At 40.7% G+C, this 21,707-nt stretch overlaps 1 protein-coding gene across 1 annotated transcript in view; it reads right to left on the minus strand.

Annotated features, from left to right (window-relative positions):
- The window catches only part of tmtopsa (teleost multiple tissue opsin a), a 54,009-nt gene that overhangs the window by 11,205 nt on the left and 21,097 nt on the right, over positions 1-21,707 (minus strand). Inside the window, exon 3 of the mRNA XM_029452688.1 lies at positions 7,112-7,345. Coding sequence (XP_029308548.1) covers positions 7,112-7,345 — 234 coding nt within the window. The remainder of the gene's footprint in view (positions 1-7,111; positions 7,346-21,707) is intronic.

A 21,707-nucleotide genomic window follows, 5' to 3' on the forward strand; every position in this document is an offset into this window, starting at 1 on the left:
GATCTCAATTTGTGCTTGTTAACGATAAATCCTCCATGACAGCCAAAGTCAGTCTTGGAGTTCCGCAGGGTTCTGTACTTGGACCGATTCTATTCACCTTATATATGCTTCCTTTAGGCAATATTATAAGGAACCACTCTATAAACTTTCATTGTTATGCGGATGATACCCAATTATATCTATCAATTAAACCAGATGAAACCAATCAATTGGCTAAACTTCAAGCATGCCTTAAGGACATAAAAACTTGGATGTCTAGCAACTTTTTGATGTTAAACACAGACAAAACTGAAGTTATTATACTTGGCCCTAAACGCCTCCGAAACGCATTTTCTAATGACATAGAAGCTCTGGATGGCATTAACTTGGCCTCCAGCACCACTGTAAGGAATCTTGGCGTCATCTTTGATCAAGATCTGTCGTTTAACTCCCACATAAAACAAATCTCAAGGACTGCCTTCTTTCATCTACTAACATTGCAAAAATAAGACACATCCTGTCTCAAAATGATGCAGAAAAACTAGTCCATGCATTTGTTACTTCAAGGCTGGATTACTGCAACTCATTGTTATCAGGTTGTCCCAAAAAGTTGCTTAAGACTCTTCAGTTGATCCAAAATGCAGCGGCACGTGTATTGACTAGAACAAGGAAACGGGATCATATTACTCCTGTATTAGCTGCACTGCACTGGCTCCCGGTAAAATACAGAATAGAATTCAAAATCCTTCTCCTGACTTACAAATCAATTAATGGTCAGGCTCCAGCATATCTTAAAGATCTCATAGTACCTTATAATCCAACTAGAGCATTACGCTCCCAGACTGCAGGGTTACTTGTGGTTCCTAGAGTCTCTAAGAGTACAATGGGAGCCAGAGCCTTCAGCTATCAAGCTCCTCTCCAGTGGAACCAGCTTCCAGTTTGTGTTCGGGAGGCAGACACACTCTCCACATTTAAGAGTAGGCTAAAGACTTTCCTTTTTGATAAAGCTTATAGTTAGGGCTGGCTCAGGTTTGCACTGGATCAGCCCCTAGTTATGCTGCTATAGGCTTAGACTGCCGGGGGACACCTCCCTGCTCTCTTCCTTCTCTTCCCTCTCTTTTCCCCTCCCTCTCTCTTCTTCTCCCTCTCTATCTGTATGCATTTATGTAAATGTATGTTACTAACTCACCATCCGGGGTATCATCCCCGGAGTGTCTGTCTCTCATGTGGCAGGTTGCCACTGATAAAGTTTACGTCAGGATCATGAATCGTGACAGCGCCTGCTGACCTGGTCCTGCTGGACACCGGGAAGCCTTATTGACATTTTCCTGGATTCATCCATACTTTCTATTTCTTTTTTTTCCAACACAACATAATTTCTGTCAAATGTTGTATTTGTACTATGTTGTTTATCCTGTACACACGACATCTATTGCATGTCTGTCCGTCCTGGGAGAGGGATCCCTCCTCAGTTGCTCTCCCTGAGGTTTCTTCCATTTTTTCCCCTTTAATTTTGGGGTTTCTTTTAGGAAGTTTTTCCTTGTGCGATGCGAGGGTCTAAGGACAGAGGATGTCGTAACCTGTACAGTCTGTAAAGCACACTGAGACAAATGTATAATTTGTGATATTGGGCTATACAAATAAATTTGATTTGATTTGATTTGATTGGGCCCCTTACAAAGCAAGGAAGGCTCTGACATAAACGCACAATATGTCATTTTCTGCAACGAGGGGTCCCTCTATCAAAACAATCACAAAAGATGGAGTTTTTGGTGGCGTCGTGATGAAGCGTGGGATCATGGGAGGAGTTGTCTCCATCACCATTGTCGCAGTGTTCATCGTTCAGGAGGTTTTTATAGCGGTCGATTTAAAACCGGTAAAAACACTAAAGGAGTTTTCACATTAAACATCAGTGTTTCTCCTGTGCTGTGCCACAAATGTTCTGCCACGAAAAATGAAGCTCCAGACTAAAATCCTTCATCTGGTTAAAAATATATACAGTTAAAAACGACCAAGATCTAAACATGATCTAAACTGCCTGCAGCTGGATAACAAGTTCATTTAACAACCACAACGCTGACGCATGCACAAAGGGGATACGACGCCATTACAGGCGACTAAATGAAACAGACTGTCACCTTGATTAAATTACATGAAATTGTTGGAAACATTTGCAATAATGTAGGTTTATAAATCAACCACATATATAGACATTTTAATGAGGAAATGTTATATATTATACCTTTTACATCCAAAATGTTTGGCTGTTTATCCACTAATCCTGTGTGTGTGTGTGTGTGTGTGTGTGTGTGTGTGTGTGTGTGTGTGTGTATCTGGTGTGTGTGTGTGTGTGTGAGAGTCTGTGTCTGGTGTGTGTGTGTGTGTGTGTGTGTGTGTGTCTGGAGTGTGTGTGTGTGTGTATCTGGTGTGTGTGTGTGTGAGTGTGTGTCTGGTGTGTGTGTGTGTGTGTGTGTGTGTGTGTGTAATTACTTGGAAAGTTTAAATTAGACTCACAGTTTGTTGGGAAACAATAATGTTTTCAATCGTAATGTTTTAATAATGTTTAAACAAAGAGATGATTCAATGTAAACTTACCCATAATTCTGTGCAGGTCCCTGACATCCACCTCAGACCTCTTGGCTGCGAGCGCCGTTAATGGTGGATGGGACAAACCCACACCAGCAGCTACTTGTATCTGTACAGCATTTTTAGTCTTCAACTCGCCTCAACTCACAGTTTCCATAGTAACGGGCTGGGAGGAATTGAAGACTGAAAATGACATACAGGACATCCGGTGTCCCTCTTTCTCACGCTGTCATGGGGTCGATGATGTGTGGGCTAAAGCATCCCTGTGAGGTCAATTAGCGGCGGCGGGAGCTTGAGTAGGAAGGAGTGTGAGATGTAACAGCGTGCACTGGACTCCAGATGCCGGAGCAACATCTTCAACAGGATGTTGGAACTTCACAATAAAATAACTCTTGACAGTAACTCTGTGAGGAAAGTTTAAACTCCAAAGCAAAGTAAAACACTTGAGCGGCTTTGGAAGCTGTGATAAGATTTACTCTCCAACATACACGGTGCTGTATATAGGTCTCTGTACAGAACATGAAATCCCTCTGACTGAAGAGAATATTTTCTACAACCGTACACAGCATCGTGTGCTTCACTTAAAAGAACAGAATGAGATCATAAAGATTACTTTGAGGAGAACAGTTTTATCAGTCTGCCGCAGTGGGTTTTCCACTGTTGTTTTTTCTCACGGTGATGAACAGCGTTTCAGGAAGGAACAAAACATCTTAAATCCTTGTATTGTTTTGTACGAAGATACTCTACTTGAGAGAGGAACTAGATGAGTACAAAGTTAAGTTCCAGACCAATCCTAAATCAAAGTAATGGCCATGATATGTCTTAAGGCTTTGAAAGTAATATTTTCATCTATCAACTAAGGACAAAGTCACCTGCAGTTACCACTGCTCTGGATTGTGTTATTAATCATTTTATTATGGATTTAAAGTCGGATTTAGGAAGCTCATACATATCTCATATATTGACTTTGGTCTCCTTTTCTGAGGAGTTAAAAGTTGTATGCCAGCTGAAAAACTTAATACACTAGATATGCATAACAAATCGTTAACGTCTAAATTAATGCATCAGCTTATGTATACTTTTATAAGTTGGATGTTAGAAATCCTGCAACAAATAAGATGCTGTGGAACAGAAATGTTTGAAGGGATAAACAGAAAGTTTAACTCTGTTTTCAACCAGCTCTTTATTTCCTTAGTTTTTCTTAATCTGTGGATGGATCTACAGCAGTCAAACTCAAAATCCAATTTCTGATTAGCCCACCATTGGTTAAAATGTTTCACCATAAGGTAGCTGACAAGTACAGTTGACTGCTTAAGTATGCGGATGCTGCGTTCAAGTCATATGTTCTGTAAATACAATCTGTCGGCAGGGAACACTGTTGGCGTCCACTTCCCGTCGGGAATTACAAGTAGGATCTTTGGACATTTTTGCAGCAGCTGCTGTCACACACCTGGGCTGTTTAAACACGGTCAGTAGCTCCATATTCAGTGAGGCTGGCAAGTCATTATGGAAATAATTGCTGTAGTTAATTAGTTTGCTTTAATATTCATGAATGATTGTTGATATTGGTGTTCTAATGATTAATGCATGCTTTAACAATAAAGCAAAACAAACCTGAATACAACACAAAGGCATCGAGAAAGGTTAATGAGTGTGAACCAGATTAACCCGTAAGGGGGCCGGGGCCTCTCCATTACTCCCGTCTGCGCATTATGAGTTAGTATATGATGTTACATTTCTTTTAGAAATATGCACCAGCAAAGTAAAAACTGAAATAATAACAGCCCTGTTTTGTAGTACTTGACAACAATTAAACCAAAGATTGTTTGAATTACTTTTACAGGTCTGAACAGGTGAAAGTAATTCATAATTGCACAAGAAAACAAACAAAAATAATTTGCATGCATAGGCCCAGATGAGCAGGAAGCAGGACATGAAAAAGGAAAAAGTACGCTGCGGTTGTGTTTAGGCGTTTTTACGCTTTTGCCCAGAGATAAAACAGCTTTTATTTTACGAGAAAGAAATCCTCTCTCTCACTAGAGCTTCTCAGCAGAGCTTCTCAGCAGAGCCTTCAGGCCCGGTCAAAACAAAACTAGTCTCTTACAGCCGGGGAAAAACTAATATTTTAAAGTGTTTCCCATGAATTACTTGGACTGTGCAAACCTCGCTGCTTCATGTGGGACGTGGACTTAGTGCTTGCTGCTCTCTCTCTCTCTCTGCGGGGCTTCCGGCACGACTTGTAACCCTGCAGACTGTGCTCCATGCAAGGGCTCTGCTGCGATGTCTGCAACCCACCCAATCTGTTTTGAAACGCGGACCACGTCTTGTTTAACATGCTTCGTGTGTGTGACTTTTTTGCCTTCACCATTCATATCCATACATCCAATATGATTATGATTTAAATTGTTTACTAGAGCTCAAAGTTTTTCACAAATCTGTACTTTTTTCTATACTTCTGCTCTCAGAGTGCACCAGATTGATGCGTTTAACTCTTACTTACATATCCGAGGTCCACCCACCACAGTCTCGCAAGATCCTGTGTGAAACACTCAAATAAATGATTGAAGGCTCTATATTACAGGAAATGGCACTTTCAGGTGTTAATTAAATGAGAAATGTCCTGCCATATCTCCTCTTGCCTGTTACTAATCTTGCACACACCCACACCTTTGACTAGAACTAGGCGGTTTTATATAACGGAAATATTTTTAATCAACTGTGTCCTTCAGATTTATTTCAACCCACACGCCGAGTAAGGGTCAAGTGCCCCTGTGTACCATTTCCATTTAATATTCCAGCCTTGGTAAACAATTCAAACAAATATTAAATGAGCAATTAAAGCCAGAATGTTGTGATAATTAATCAACCAAGTTATTAACAAATGTATTTTGAAATATGAATCACTTTTAAGCTGTTTCAAGTTCCGAGCTCTACAGTGAAGCAAGTGATTTAAAAAGCAATTAATCATCATATTAGAAAACTTCAGGAAATCAATGCCTAGTTATAAGTAACTGGAATTATCCATCAAACAATACCTGCCCTCTCAGCATATCTTTTTGGAGCAAAACTAAATTAGTACTCCTCCTGGTTAGGCAATGTATCTCATTCAATCTGAATTGAATTCACCAATGACCTTTGCAAGAAACACCTAATCTTATTTTCAGAGAAGAGAATCTCGGATCCATTTCACCCACTGTCCCTCTGAAGTTCTGTCCTGGCTGAACCTGAAATTGCTGAATAAAAAAGCTCCAATTAAATGACTCAACAAAAACACGCTTGTTTCCATCAGTCTGCAGATTACATAAAATAACAAACAAGCCAGAGTTGCACAATGTCACTCTGCTTTAGAGGTCTGTTGTGATTAATTATTTACATACAGAGGCATGGTTTCCCCCAGTCAATAATTGAGTATGTATATACATCTAGTTTATAATCATTGTGGATCGCCACATTTTGGCCACTAGTGGCATATTACAAGGAATAACTGAGGACACATGTCTGATGTCGGGATTCACTTCACAACCCCTGATTGCATTTTGGCTTTCATCAGGTCTCATGTTGCTCCGGCCCTCAAGCCACAGAAGCACACGCAGAGACAACGCTGTGTAGTTTAGAAGCTGACGGCCCAAAAAGTTTGTCTCGTCCCTTCAACTTGTGATGGACGCACATTCATGTGTTTGCAGCATTTCTTCCACTGCTCTCAGCCGAATGCCACCAGTGAAATTAATTTCACATTTCAGATTTTCCTTCTTTGTTTATTGCGCTCCAATTGGTTTATAGTGGGTGGGACCTGCTTTCTGGTGGATAATTAGATGAGAGGAGTTAGTGAGATATCCTTTTTAAATATAAGGCTACAGCCAGCAGCATCTTAGCTTAGCACAAAGGGGAAACGGCCAACCTTGCTCTGTTAGAAAGTAACAAAAGTCCATCTACAAGCTTTTCTAAAGATTTTTAAAGATACTAGCTCTCTAAGTGATTTATCATATTGTCAGTGGGCATGGCCAAGGTTAATTGAGACCTACTGTGAGACTAATTATTACCACTTCAGACAATGGATGCGTTCATGACATTGGAAATACCCTCTCTGGTTTGAAAAAAGTACGAGGAACTGGTTAGAATTGCTTGAAAGTCCTTGATTAGGTGATACCATATTAGATTTGTCCAGCGTGGCCCGAGATACAAACAAGAGGACCCAGGCATCGACTCCTCTTTTCTTATTGAACAGTTGATTAGATGGCTCGATATTGAACCCTGTGATGCTACTTGATTCACTTTTCCCCAAATCTGTAAGAAATAGCTGGATTAAAATGTGCGGCACCACCTTCATATTCATCATCTATACACACAGGATCATAATTAAGATTATTCACAGTCAAGAATGCGCTGGAATAAGAGCTGATTGGAGTATAAAAAAATGACTCATTCACATCATATCAAACCACAGTGAAAACAACCAATGACCTCCGCCTGCTGCTGCGTGACAGCGAAATATAAAAAGCAGTGACCCCGGCCCTCCACCCCCTCATCCACTCCCACACACTCTCACCTGTTTATTCATGAAGACATAGATGACTGGGTTGATGACTGTGCTCGTCTTAGCCAGGAGCGAGGGGATGATGCTCGCCACGGGCGTGACCAGGCCCGGCGGCCCGAAGGTGGCCAGCAGGGCCATGATGCCGTAAGGCAGCCAGCACAACAGGTAGCAGATCACCATGACCACCACCATGAACAACACGCGTTGCTCACGCTTCCTGCTCATCGATGTGTTGATGCCACTCACCTAGAGACCATGAGGGAGAGAGAGGGAGAAGATGAGAAATGAGACTTCAGTGAGCTAGCAATGACACAATGTGCTCTGACATATAGGTTTTTTTTGCCACAAGGCATCCGAGGAGTCCTGGAAATAAAATGCATGAGTGACGGGATAGAGTGAAGGTCAGACGGGTTGAAGGAAGAGATTGAAGGTGTATAGACAGGCTCAGAGAAGGCAGGGAAACCATAAATTTACAGAAGGACTCCAATCAGTGAGGAGGGCAGAAGAAGAAGAAAATTAAACTTTTGTATTCCTGCTTATTGGATTTAATGGAAATCTCAAACACAAATATTATGTGCCGCCAATATAGACAAACACACACATATATCGAGCCACTTTGAAATAACACCATGCTGTGGCAGGTGTTTTTATTTTTTTGGGTAAAATTAGTGAAGTAATGGTATTCTAAGAAAGTAGATGTATGAGTTGCGTTTTCATCAAACTGTTTTGAATATTTATGCTTGGCCGAGGTGGAAAAGTTGGTGTAATAATAAAAGAAAAATGGAAACAGATTTAGTGAATAAATGACGCCGTACATGAAGCATGCAACTTCAACGTCCATTGAGGCTTCTGCTCCTCTGAAGAGACAAAATAATAGCAGCAGAACATAACAGACTTTTTTCCACACAGTTGGGAAATACTACAACATGTACGTACTCTCTCGGACAGGACTCTTTTGTTGTAACCTGTAACCCTACAGCATAATGCAGTATAAAATGCTCCATGGACTTGGAAATTAAACTACATTAGCATTATCACCATGTGTAGTAAGCTATGTTAGCTGGACATGCTAACACTTCCATCTCCTTCTGCTCTTGTGTTTTTGGTTTTAGAAAAACTCTTTATCAGGGCTTTGTAATGGCAACAATCTGGCATCATGATACAGAAGTTACAAACTGTCACAGTAAGAGAACACATCGCCATATGAACGACATCTGAGTAAAAAAAGTTAACTTTTGTATGCAATCAGAATTTAGCATTTATCAAAGTCCCTGAGCAAAGGTACAAATGTAAGTGTCGTGTATAAATTAAGTGAATACAAAACAGTCCATCACACTGACACCAGCAGGACTAACTGAATCTGTTTTGACTTGGCAACACAACAGTAGGAATAAAAGTTCTTTAAACAAGCTCCTGATAAAACAATTAGATTTGTGGCGGGTTTGCTTGAAAGAGGCCAATTATAAACAAACCAATTAAAAAAGATTACTTTAGATTCCAACAATAGCCAATATGTCTCTAAACTGTTAAGTTTCCTGTCAAGAGCTGAGTTCAGTGCCATCTTCAGTATATAGCTCTCCTAATTTATTGGGTACACGTACGCCTGGTTCAGTCTGATTTATAGCTCGACCTGGCCGTCGTAGGGCATCGGCTGCATCAATCAATCATTTTATCCCATGTAGCGTCAATGTAGATGACAACCGGCTGCCTGAAAGATTAGCATGTTTAGGATTGTATTGCCTTCTATGATTTGTTCCCTCGCGACTATAAACGTTGAGAAGCAAAAGAGGATCACGGCATCATTGTAACAATCTGCTTGTTCTTTGGTGTCCTGTTTTATGTTGAAGTGTTCACTCCCCCTTGTTATATGTCTAGTGGTACTTCCTGTCTGTGTCTTTACCCTCTCCTTCTGATTGTTAATGTGTTCCTCCTGTGTCCACTTACTCTTACCTTGTGTTTCTGCCTTTCTCCCCAGCTGTGTCTTGTTCTCTCGTTTGGTGTCTGTGTATTTAGCCCTGTCTACCCCAGTGTGTTTTGTGGGATTGTCATTCGTGTCCTGCTCGTGTCCTGCTCGTGTCCTGCTCGTGTCCTGCTCGTGTCCTGCTCGTGTCCTGCTCGTGTCCTGCTCGTGTCCTGCTCGTGTCCTGCTCGTGTCCTGCTCGTGTCCTGCTCGGTTTGTGTTTGTTTGTTACTTTATATTTTTGTACTTTGTCGACTTCGGCTTTGTTTTCAATAAAGCTCGTTTTTTTGTTAACATCGTCGCCCAGTGAACTGCATTTGGGTTCTCACCTTCACCACACTGTGACAATCATACACAACGCTCTTGTTTTTGTCAAAATGACAGAACTACAAGCTCTGTAATGAGCGTGAATGTATGACAGGAAGTTTCTGATGATGGACTGCATGATGTTGCACTAAGCAGACAGTGAACTCACTCCCCGTCCATGACATGAAATAGAGTTGTAAATTATGGGCAGTCGTCTAACCGATGCTCACAGAGTATGAATAGACGAGTCGGAAATCATTTGTCAAGAACGGTTTGACGGGATATTTTGGTTAACAGAGAATATCTTTACAGCATTTCACTGACTTAACACAACATTTTTCAATGTCTAATTTCCCTCAGCGACGACAGAAGGAGCATTGTTTCCTCTTGAGACATCTGGCAGGCTGTCAGTTACTCAGACAGATCATCTGGCCATTGCGCCGCTGTTCAAATTACTTTTGAACCAAACCAAAAGGAACTATCTGTAAATAGAATAACTCACTCTGTGCTTTCCTCGTGTGTGTCTGGGTGTGCTTTTGTAGTTTGCTTGTCTCGTTCCTGTCACACGTACTATACATTTTCAAATTGCAAAAAGTACACAATATGCATTTGTGTTTTTGTGTGCAAGTCCCCAGCAGAAGAATTAGTTCCAACACTTCTAAAAGTCTTAACTGATTTCCCGACAAGTGACCTCTTGTGGCTGTGTGCAGAATTACAGTATTCATTGAGAAGAAAATGCTGGAAGTTTGTACACAATGCCTTTTTAGGGATGAGGTCACACACACCTACTTGAATATATCGGCAATCGGCAGTTAATGGTGAGTGTTTAAATACACATAGTTGCTGACAAGTTTTTATACAAAAGCGTTCTTTTATGCCATGGACCTTCTTTGTGGTTTTTGTAAACCCGCAATACGGGATAAGCCTTTTTCCACTGTGGAAAAGCACAAGTGTTACCCTTAACAATTACTGTTTAATTTAAGTGTCGTAGTACACCGTTGTAGTGAACCAGCATGAGCAACACCAGGACCCTGAAACCTCTGAGAAAAAGGCCTAAATAAGCCGGTGTCATATGTATTAAACATTAGAGGAAGTTTACAAACATGGCGGCCTATTAGCTTTACTGCTCTTTCTATTGTACGAATGCCCAGTGCGTTATGTGACCAACAATTTAGACTTTGGCCACTACACTAAAAACAGGCATATTCTTGTGAGATTATTTCTGGTGGTTTTTTACCATAAAACACACTCATATTAAATCATTAGAAAGTATTGGCACTTATAGCACAGCCTCTGAGCCAGCAGTAGAGGAAACCTCCGGGTCCAAGCAAGCTGCAGTCTGTAAAACATGCTATTGTGGAGGAACAGAAGATGGCACAATGACGTTCTTACTGCAAAACGTACATTTTCAACAATGTAGAAAAGTGTGACGGGTAGTACGTTTAGAAGTCAAAGACAATTGTTTTATGCTTTAGGTTGATATATCAAGGGGACAAAAAATGCAGCTGCTGACCCCTTTTTTGTGTACTGTACACGACTGCATTTCTAAATGCGAGTGTGCCTGCCTGAATAACAACGATATGGTAGTGTTTGTGCGTTATGTGGTCGGGTTTTCTGCTACACAGACTCTTTGCTCTTCTAGATGACACTGCAGTTGACAGTAAAAACCTGCTTTCAATATGCGTCTGTCATGTTGTCTCTGTAAGAGGAAACAGTCACTCTGTGGTACTTCGCTGTCACACTGACTGTAGACATTTCCTGTCTGTAGGCAAAGCCATCTATTCTAATCACAGCTTGTCACATGTGAGAGGATGAATAATGGTGTGTGAAGCGAGGGAGACGGGTAAACTGTGTGCTGTGGCACTTTTACTTTCACAATTACACTTTACTTTACTGAAGGCTTTTAGAGGATCATGTAATGTTGATAGGATCTTACAATGAGTGAATGGGAAAAGAGCACTCTGTGAGGGACATACTAAAAAATAAAATCATTTATTTTTCTTTGCCGAGTGGAGAGAGTGGTAGTGGCTGAACTTAGACACTGGATGGTCTGCATGGTTCTGACCGCAGCCATTATTAATAGACTTGTTCAAGGAGGGAATAGTACAAGAATATGCAAGAATCCAGGGAATGATTTGAGTTTCGGTTTAAAAGAATATTTCAGCAACCTGACTGCAGTTGGTGGTGCAGTGGTCAAGTAAAGGGATAATTATAGTTTGAGCAAAGAGCCAGGCAGAGTCCTGGGTGAGGAAAGTTCAGTTTCGAAGTTACTTCCATACTTGGGTTATGGCTGCATTGCGGGCTTTATATGACACTTCTTATCTCAAATCGGGGGGAGGGGGGGTGCGTGCAGCAGAGCCCTAGCATCCATCCCATCCATTTTTTAGTATTGTTAGTTTTCAAGGAGAATAGTTCAATCAAAATCCCTGTTTGGTTTATTCTGAAGTCTGTATTGAATTACACATGAATTGAATGCTAGCCAGAAATTAAATTAAATGGAAATATTTTCTTTAAAGATTACTTTTATTGTTATTTCTAGATGTAGTCTAGTGAAGACAAACAAATCGAAGAAAGAAAAGTCTGCAATAACTGAAAACTCTGAACCAAGGTTTGTGTTTTAATCTCATTGTATTGACATGTGATGTGATTAGTTTTGGTTTCACATCACAATTATGTGAGCGTACTAAAGAACTACAGTACATGTGAATCCCATATCTACGTCCTGTTGTCTTCACATGTGAGCTGCGTCTCCCTTTACTTGTAATGTAATGGTTTGTAGACGGCTCTCCCCCCTCTCTTGTTTAGCAGCAGGACTTTACTTTAGGTCTTGAAGACCATCTGAAACCTCTACTCTAATAGGGATGTTCCTGAATCCATTATTTCAGACAGTTTGATACTTTGAATGTCAAATGTCAAAATACAACATTTTCCTGAATCCCAACACAGACACTTTTGTGTTGGTTATACAGACACAGGTAATGGCGTCTTTGTCTCTCTACAATGTAAATGTACTACTTCTAGAAAACTTTCCTGTTAATTTCTCCTCTGCCAACAGCTGTCAGCTCTGAGCGCTCTCAGTTTTTACACTTGAACCAGAATTCCTTTCTTTCCACCTTTACTGGCTCCTCCAGCTCAGTTTAAAATGAACTGAGCTGACACTTGACATTAATCTAAAGCTCTGATTTCCCTTCAGCGTACACTTTACTCAGATCTTACGTTTTATTAACACTTCACTGCTATGCTACATTTATTCTGAAACTTTAACTCTTCTTTTTAGCATTTTAACAGTTTCAGCAGCAATCACACTTTCATACATGCAAACATTTATTTTCAAAATAAAATCAATCAATAAATCACTAAAAAATCAATAAAATGTTTGAACATCAGATAATACTTATTTGAAGTTAGCTGAGGAAAAGAAAACGGCAAACTATGGGTTTGAATGTAAAAAGCAGCGTGGACCTTCAGGCTCAGAACACATTTGTTTTCTATCGGTGTAATCCAATAATCTAATCATTTTAACATTAGTGACAGAGCTGCAAGCGGCTAAATTGATTCTGAACCAGTTTAGTCTGAGTTCTTCCAAAAGGAATTTTGAGATAGCAACTGTATTATATTATGCAATAATAATTACCTTTTTATAATAATCTAATAACCGTGGTTGAGATGGTATCGCTCCAGCTTTTTTAGCTGAAGTTGAGTGCTTTGTTGTTGTTGTTTTGGAAGAGGCAGGATTGTGTGGAGCCCCTACTGAGAGGACAAGTCCCTCCAGCAGTGAAGAAGAGTCATCATAAACTAAACTTTGTTCCCACACACCCTAAAACTCACTTTACATTTATGCTTTGTTATCAGCTCTCCACTCTTTCAGTTTCATCTAATCCAATCTTCTAATTCTTCTCTCTCTCTCTCTCTCTCTCTCTCTCTCTCTCTCTCTCTCTCTCTCTCTCTCTCTCTCTCTAAAACTATAGCAAACATGGTTGTGCAATCATCAAATATTTCTGTGCACGGGCCTGCAAGCAGATAAATCATAAACAGCGGCAATACCTGTAGTGTCTCTCTGTCTCTCTGTCTCTCTGTCTCTCTGTCTCTCTGTCTCTCGCTCTCGCTCTCTCTCTCGCTCTCTCTCTCTCTCTCTCTCCCACACCTCTGTCTTTTATTTCTGTTTATTCACTGATATCTATAATTGTATCATGGAGCAAGCAGATTGAAGTAAAACAATGATAACACTCACTCACTCACTCACTCACTCACACACTCACACAACCATATTAGCAGACTCTAAGTGTTCTTAATTAATCCACATAGTCAGTTGATTTGGAGTCTTCATTCCGACTAACTGGAAGACACGGATGTAGTGGGCGGGTGCCAGACCCACAGTTGAAAATCAACTCAGCTCAGACCGCAGGCAGTCAGTACCTGCTGCGCTCTCCCCAGCTGCTGCTTGCCCTCCTTCCCGCCCCCAGCAGCAGCAGAGACAATTATACTGTAAGATTGTTGGTGGCGGCGAAGCGACAGAAAGCAGTCGGTATGAGCCAGACATGGGGGTGAGAACGAACAGACGGGCGGATGGAGGGGGAGTGGAGAGATTTGGTTGTTTGAGAAGAGTACAGGAGGAAGGAGTGGGACTGGTGCAGCAGAGAGGTGGGAGATTAAAAGCCCCCGAGGGGAGAAAAGGAGGCGCATAGTGAAGAGCTGCATTCAGGTAGATTTACAACTGATTTCCGACTACAGACTTAAGTTCCCCCTCTCCTGCTTTTGTCTTTGTATCCTCGTTTTGGCCAGTTGTTTTGAGAGTTTTTCCCACGGTGTAATCAGCAAGTAAACACTTGTGAAACTCCTGGGAGAGGTGAGCAGGAGCAGCTTTGCAACACTACACCTCAACCAGGAAATACATATTAGAAGCAACTTTCCAAGTGCTTTTACTGTAAACTTTATCTAAACCTTTTTTTTCACTTTTCAAGTCTAAGTCAGCTACATCGAACTTAAAAAAGCTGCAAGCCAACAACTTATTTTATTTTGTGACAAACAAATTGGCGATGTATGATCTGTTGCTGTCAACGCTCTCTTTTAAGGTTTTATATTGAGGGGGAAACTTCTAATGCCACAGCTCTTGACTCTAATCATTTATTAAACACGAGCATGTCGTGCGTCGCTATCAAAACACCCCCAACTTCTGGTTTCTGACTGAAAGCCAGAGCTTTACAAGACCTACGGTACAGGGATTGTACATGTAACTAAAGTGGCTCATTTTGTTTCAGTAATTGCCGAATATATCGCAAGATTAAAAAGCAAAAGCCTTGTTTGCATTTTGTTTGGAAGACTTTTGTCTACCGTCCGCGGGGCTGTGACAGCCGAAGTTGGATCCTGGCACGAGAACATGAACACCTCAAAAAACTACATCCTCACCAATCTGATCACACTGTTCACCCTTCCATCAATCCCCCCTCCCTGTACTCTGCCAGAGGCGGAAAGCGCAGTCTCTGAGACGAGGCGTTCAACGAGTCACACAAACATGTCAGCGCTTGTACGTGTGACATCTCTCCTCTGACATTACTTACTTGGCTGGGTTGAGACAGTGAGGGGGGGGGAGGTGTTTCTTGAAGCCAATCAGTTGTAAACAACTCCAGTCAAACAACAAACACACAGAGACACACAAGTGCTGTACAGAAATATAGTCCCATGTATACATCCACTTTTTTTATATCAAAATACACACCCAGATTTAAAACATAAGGCAGTTGTCTAATAATTTGCATTTTAAACACAGACATTGGCACCCAGACAAAATTGTCAGACAGTACACACACACACATTTCCCAGAAGGGAAAAGGCATAGGCGCAGCACTTTCAACCGGCTTGTTTTGCCTCAGCATTCCAGCTCCTGAGTCGGCCGGGGTGTTCTGCCAGCACAGTTGTTGGCCGCTAAACATGATTGATCACAGGATTTGTGTCTGCCGCATTAATCCTGTACACCACCGGCCTCCCGTGGCCTGCCAAACACTGTGCCTGCCGCCCATCAAAGGGCTCCTCTCAGCAAGAATCCTCAACGCTCCGCTGAGTCGCTTTACAAACACTCACCGTCCCCCTCCTCCTACTCCTCCTCCCAACCTTTCCATATCCCCTGTGCTCCTTCCCTCCACCTGCTCCATCTCTTCCCCACCTTGCCGCCACATCGAAGTATCTGCAAGGTCGCGCAGAAAAGGAGCATGATTGTGACTTTTATTGAATGAGGTAGAGTCTGCGCAGCGCTGGGGGAATACGCAATACCAGCTGCTTTCTAGAGACAAACAACTTGTAAGGGAGGGAATCAGGAGTCAAATTGAGGGTGAGGCTGTGTCAGGTTGCTGGGGGAATTCAGGAACAGATGCAGCGAATGTGAGGTCGGTGCGGGAGCATGTGTGTTTGCATACGCTGAGATGGAGTGTCGAGACATTCGTTTTCATTTGGAGTAACAACACTTCCAGGACCTGAGGGAGAGTGGAGCAATGTAGAGGCGACGTGGAATAAACTTGTTGAACTGTAGACTTAAAGAGCTTTTTTTTATCTGTTAAGATTGCTTTTGGTAACGTCTGAAGATACTGCCTCTAGTCCTGCCTCATGGATCTCTAAAGGGACTCCAGATTCAGAGGGGGACAAAAAAAATCAGGAGACCAATGTTCTTTTCCAATGTCAGAAGTCTCAGTAGACTTCACCAAATACAGAGAACAGAGCAAATTCTATCCACAGGCTGTGAGCAAGGTGTCAACAAGGAGTTCAGGGCAGCTTCTACACATGACTGCTTTCGGCAAACACAAAGTGACATTTAGTGACATCAAGAATGCCCCGCATCCTGCTTCTAAAATATTCAATAAATGTAATCAAAGTTTGAAATGTATTGGGGAAAAATGACACTTCACTGAACTAAATTGAGCCTTTGAAGACTTTTGGCGTTCGTATGACAGGCGTTGTTGAAGTGTTTTATTCCATTCCACATTTGATTGGTTTGAGTTGGACTCGATCAAACTCACTGACAGACATAAACTCACAGAAAGACAGATTTTAAAATCATACTTTTTGTCATGGACACGCTCACTCACTCAGAACTCTGCTGGTTAATTGAATAAACTAGACATTGGTCAACAGTCTGTACCTTTAAATTACTCTGAGCCTCCATTTAGACAACTTGAATGTCGGCATCTGTGATACAACAGCTGTGTGACATGCGTAAATGAGAAAAACTGGAATCGGTGAGGAATAAATGAGATAGGCTGTCTTGTAAAGTCCAAGCTTTTTCTGACACTGCAGAGGCGTTCTTTGTCATTTGTTCCATCAATATTCACACCCACAAACAGCCAAAGACACACAATACAGAGAGGTTTGGCAGCACTTTGCAAACAGAGGAGACTTAATGACCTCAGTGAGTTTTAAGGAGCCCAGTTCGATGGTCACGTCCCTTAGCACTCAATTAACAGTGTTTCTAGTGTAATGAGAGCAAACCAAACTAGCAGGAGGGCACTTGTACGATTAGGATTTGACTTGAATATGCAAAATATACTTTTTAAGTGTGGTTATAAAACAGCAAGATATTATAGGGGCATTCTTGGGATTTAGCATGGCACTATCTTTACTTTTAAGGGCACAGATGGAATAAAAAAGACAAAATTAGATTAGAGATTCTTCTAAGATTTTGAATCGATTTACAATTTCCAAAAATCGATAAAAAGAAAAAAAGAAAAGTACAAAAGACCCTAGATATTGCTCCTGATCTTACACAAAGTGTGTGCATCTTTGATTTGTTTCAGAATCACACAAAATACCAGTTTTATGGAGTAATTCTATGTGCAAATAATTTTTTTAATTGGCAAGTTTCTTAGGAATAAATGCGCACCAAGCCTAACAATAGTTTTTGTGTAACAGGCATCATTTTTATTTTTTGTATAACATGAACTTGTTATTTTTAAAATCAATGAGAATTGAGAAACACTTAAAACGTTTTTAGTAAAAACTTTTTATTTGTGTAAATTTGGAATGAATAAATGTTACCTTGTGTCTCAGGTTCACCTTTGTGTCTTTACATTATTGCAATTAGTTGATATAACTTTTCCATATACTAAACTCCATAATCACAGCAACTTTCTGAGCATAGAGCGGAGTGGAGTAGATCCTGAAGTCAGCGCCTGTTTGCTATGTTGTGTTTCATTGGTTGGCAGCAGGAGGCTCATCACCCAGTATGTTTTTAAACTCATTCAGTATGAATATTATTGATTGTCCCAGTTTGCCTCCAGTTTAAAATTCCAACAGTGGATTCATTAAGCACATAAATATTTGATGTGATTTAGTGGAGGACATCCTTCAGATGTGAAGATTTACATTTTCTCCAGCTTCAGGGTAACTAAAAATTTTAAATGTTCCAACGCCGTATATTTTAATGTAATGCCCTCTCTGCTGCAAACACGACCCTACGGGGGTTCCATTATAGTTTCATACCAACACCTGCCCCTGTACTGCTGGTTATCATCAATCATGTGCTACAACTTGCACAGATGGAGAAAAAAAGTGTTTTAAAGTGCTATAAGGTAGATAATCGCTTCAAAACAAGGGGCCATATGGGTGCTCCAGTAGCTCACCCGGTAGCGCAGGCGCCCCATATACAAAGGCTCACACAGCAGTCCAACTCGTGGCCATTTGCTGTATGTCTTCCCCTTCTCTCCCCCTTTCCTAATTCTCATCATTAAAGGCATCAAAAGCCTGAAAACATTACTTTAAAAAAAACAAGCGGCCGTATTGAGACAGTATCTTGTCTTACTCTTCTTAGGAATCTGAGTTTCATCTTAAGACATATTCACAAAGCTCCTGAAAGCAACTTTTACTAATTCCCTTTTTGTTGACAATTTAAAATGTTTTTAAATTGTTTTTAAATTAATGCTAGGCGACCACCGAATGAGCGCCAACATTAGCTTAACACTAACCATGAACTGTACGCTACCTAAGTTAATAGTACAGTTTAAATGAAAGAACAAAACTTAGATTCCACAATAATTTACCGTCCAGGCTGTTTTCTGCTCGGATCAGAGTAACTATGGTTGTTAAAGTCATATAGCTCCGGGTATCCAGCAACAGCCACCACACAAGGCCCGCCTCTCAATTAATCTGACTGGACAATGGGGAAGAAACGCCAGTGGCATCAGACGCTCTCCCGCGCTGAGTTGAAGTTTTTGAACTCGAGGCCTTCAGGACGCTTTTTCAAATACGGATAAAACGGATAAAGCGTGAGGCGCTCGGTGAGCAAAAATGCTTCACTCTCATTGAAAACATTTACAAAAAATGTAATAAACATTTACAGGCAATAAGAAATTAAAACATATATATATTACATTTTTCTAGATCTGATGTTACAAAGTGATTCCCTATAAAAGACTAAAGAAAGACGGTTGAGACACAGTATAGAAATAATAATTAAAATAGAGATGATGATAATAATAAATAATAAGGTCACTCTAAACAGGTGTTTGATGTCTCTCTTCTCTTGATCAGGCTTTTTACACTCTTCTAAAATGTAACCACAGCACTGCCAATGAACAAACAATCATCATCTATTGTTCCCCTCAATACGTGGGATAGCAGAACATGTAATATAAATATAATATAAACTGATTGGTTGGAGATTACATTCTGGTTCCTCAAACAACACGTACAGTTTGATGAGAAAGAGAAGATGGAGCCAACAGAAAGAGAAAAACAGAAAGAGCCCCGATGATGCAGGTCACTGCGCTGCATTCCCACCCTGAGGCTGAAGGAAATGTTTGTAGAGCTTTTCAGCCAGATGTGGAACCCATCTCCTGCCCAGCATTCAGATGTGAAACTTAAAAGTTAACCAGCCGCACCAGAACTCAAGGATGATCCAAATCTCACAGGTCCAACTGGAAAGACAGTTAAGTGAAGCTAAAGGAACATGTTACAAATGACAGACTTAAATGTCACGCAGAGGAATAAGATTAGGTTACAAATTACAGAGCATCCAATTAAAACATTTCAACTAATTTGTTAGGAACTGTTATCTCCAGCAGGAGTGAACATTGCCATACGCATACAGTATGTTTTAGTGAGAGTTTGGAACAAGCGAATACACGAAAATAGGTCAGAAGGAACCCACTCGGAGCGATAATATATCTGTGGCCGCTGCCCCATTTCCAATACAGAATCCTCAAGAGGTGCGTTAGATTTATATCCTGATGAGAAACCAAGAGGGGGCGGAGCAGGGGCAAGCACACATAACAGCGGGCAGCCATCCTCAATAAACCTGTGTCCTATAAATTATGGCATATAAATTATGGCAAAGCACGACTGCTATGATTTCAAGGAATGCATCAGTGCTTTACTGCGTGAATCAGTGTGAATGTTTGTGTTCGAGCCAATGGTGAAATGCTGCTGCATCCTATAGACAGATGGCTACAGAGGCTGGCAGTGCCAGATGAGAGGCTGTCTCACGTTCAAATACCCCGAATAGGCCGTTTATTGGGTCAGGACAGGCGGAGAGCCCAGGATGTGAGCAAATAGAGAAATAATGGTCACCATACATACAGAGCAGTCCCCTTTTCTTTCCACGAATGCACACAAAAGAAAAAATAGAGGCTATTGCCAACTATTAGTTTTATCAAATCATAACATCGCCTTAGTTTTCACATCAGTTTTCATATTGACTTAATTCCTTGAGTCGGGCCAAATTAAACTTTTGGTCTTTTGTAATCGTGCTCAGCGTGCCAGTGTCGGTGCCATTTAGGTTCAACCAAAGATGGCTCCTTAAGAAGACGCAACACAGCTTGGAAATACGAGAAGTTGACTTTGTTTTCAAAAAGACCAACAGAGGGCTGAGCCCTTGGCCTGGGAGCTGCACAAGGAAATTACATATTATGTTTTCTTTTAATCAGATCACATCAAGTCATTTTCAGGCATAGCTATAATAAGACAGCCTTAAGCCTGTGTCCCAATTCAGGGCTTCCTCCTTCAAAGTCCACATGTCATGATTTGATACATTTTAATGGGTCGGCAGGGCCCACCCCGTCAACAGACACAAATGTTGATATTGGATTCCTCTGAAAACTTTATCTTCAATTGACTAGTGCCATATCCAAATCACAGGAGGCACACATTTTGTTAAAGGCAAAATATGTGTGAAAATACTATTCTGATTTACATGTTGTTTTGCTGCAGAGATATCCCGGCCTACACATCTCATCCTACAGACTGAAGAAAAAATATTTGCTTGGTACAGATCCTCGCAAAGAAAGATGTCTTTCAAGGAAAATGAGAATGATGATGCAAACATGAACATACCATCCAATATCTTCAATCATATTGCAGTATCAGTCAAAAATAATCTTCCTGCATGTTTACGGAGTCCTGTCCTAACCTTTTGGTTGCTGCTTCTTGTCTAATTCTATCTGGATTGCAGATGAATTTCTTCAAAGCACTGATATTGTTGAGTATAATTTCTGACAGAAACGTGACGTTACTGAACGTTACATGCATTATTGTTTCTTTTATTATTCATGGAGAAATCTAATACATCTGTCCGTAGCTATCATTTTCAATGATTTGATGTTTATTAAAGCAGTCGTGAAAAAATGGTTGTATAAACACTGCTTTGTATCTTTTTGATATCCCAGAATCTGTTGCACAATGGTCACTTGTTTATTGTTGTGTTCTGGCAGATCTGTGATACCGCTGATAATCAATCACTGGTATACTGGTAGAGTTCATCTCATGAAAAGGAACGATGGCAGACTGTAAAACACGACCCAAGTTGTTTGTGGAAACTAAAAATCTTCTGGGCTCTATTAAAATGTAGGATCCAGCCACATTTCTCATTGGTTCTCTGACAGCCATGTTGTGAGTATTTCTCGCCCTGTGGTAACTTTGATGCCTGCATTTTGATTTCCTCTTAGGGATGCCGATATCTAAGCTCAGAAGTGGAAAACTCGGGTTGATATTTTCAGGTCCATCTGTCCCAGTTTGCTCTGGAAGCAAATTCAATAGGAATTAGAAGATGCCCATTTACTGTACAGTATATGACATCTCCTTACAGAGGACTATGGCTCAAATATCAATAATTAATGTTATCATAATGAATAATTGAAAAATGTTTCCCCTTGTGGTAGGAATAGTTTGAGTAACTGGGTCAAAAATAAACCCAGGAAAGATTTGTTTCAGCAAACTAATATGGACATTTGAGATTTGTGGGTCAATAAAGTAAGTTTCTCTCTCTGTCAAAACTTTCACCATGTAGGCAAGTTACAGATTGAGCTTGCAATTTAACTATGTCAATATGAAACACAGGTGAAAGCCATGTTCAATTATATATGA

The sequence above is a fragment of the Cottoperca gobio genome, chromosome 17 (genome assembly GCF_900634415.1).
Source record: "Cottoperca gobio chromosome 17, fCotGob3.1, whole genome shotgun sequence".
In the NCBI taxonomy this organism is placed as follows: domain Eukaryota; kingdom Metazoa; phylum Chordata; class Actinopteri; order Perciformes; family Bovichtidae; genus Cottoperca; species Cottoperca gobio.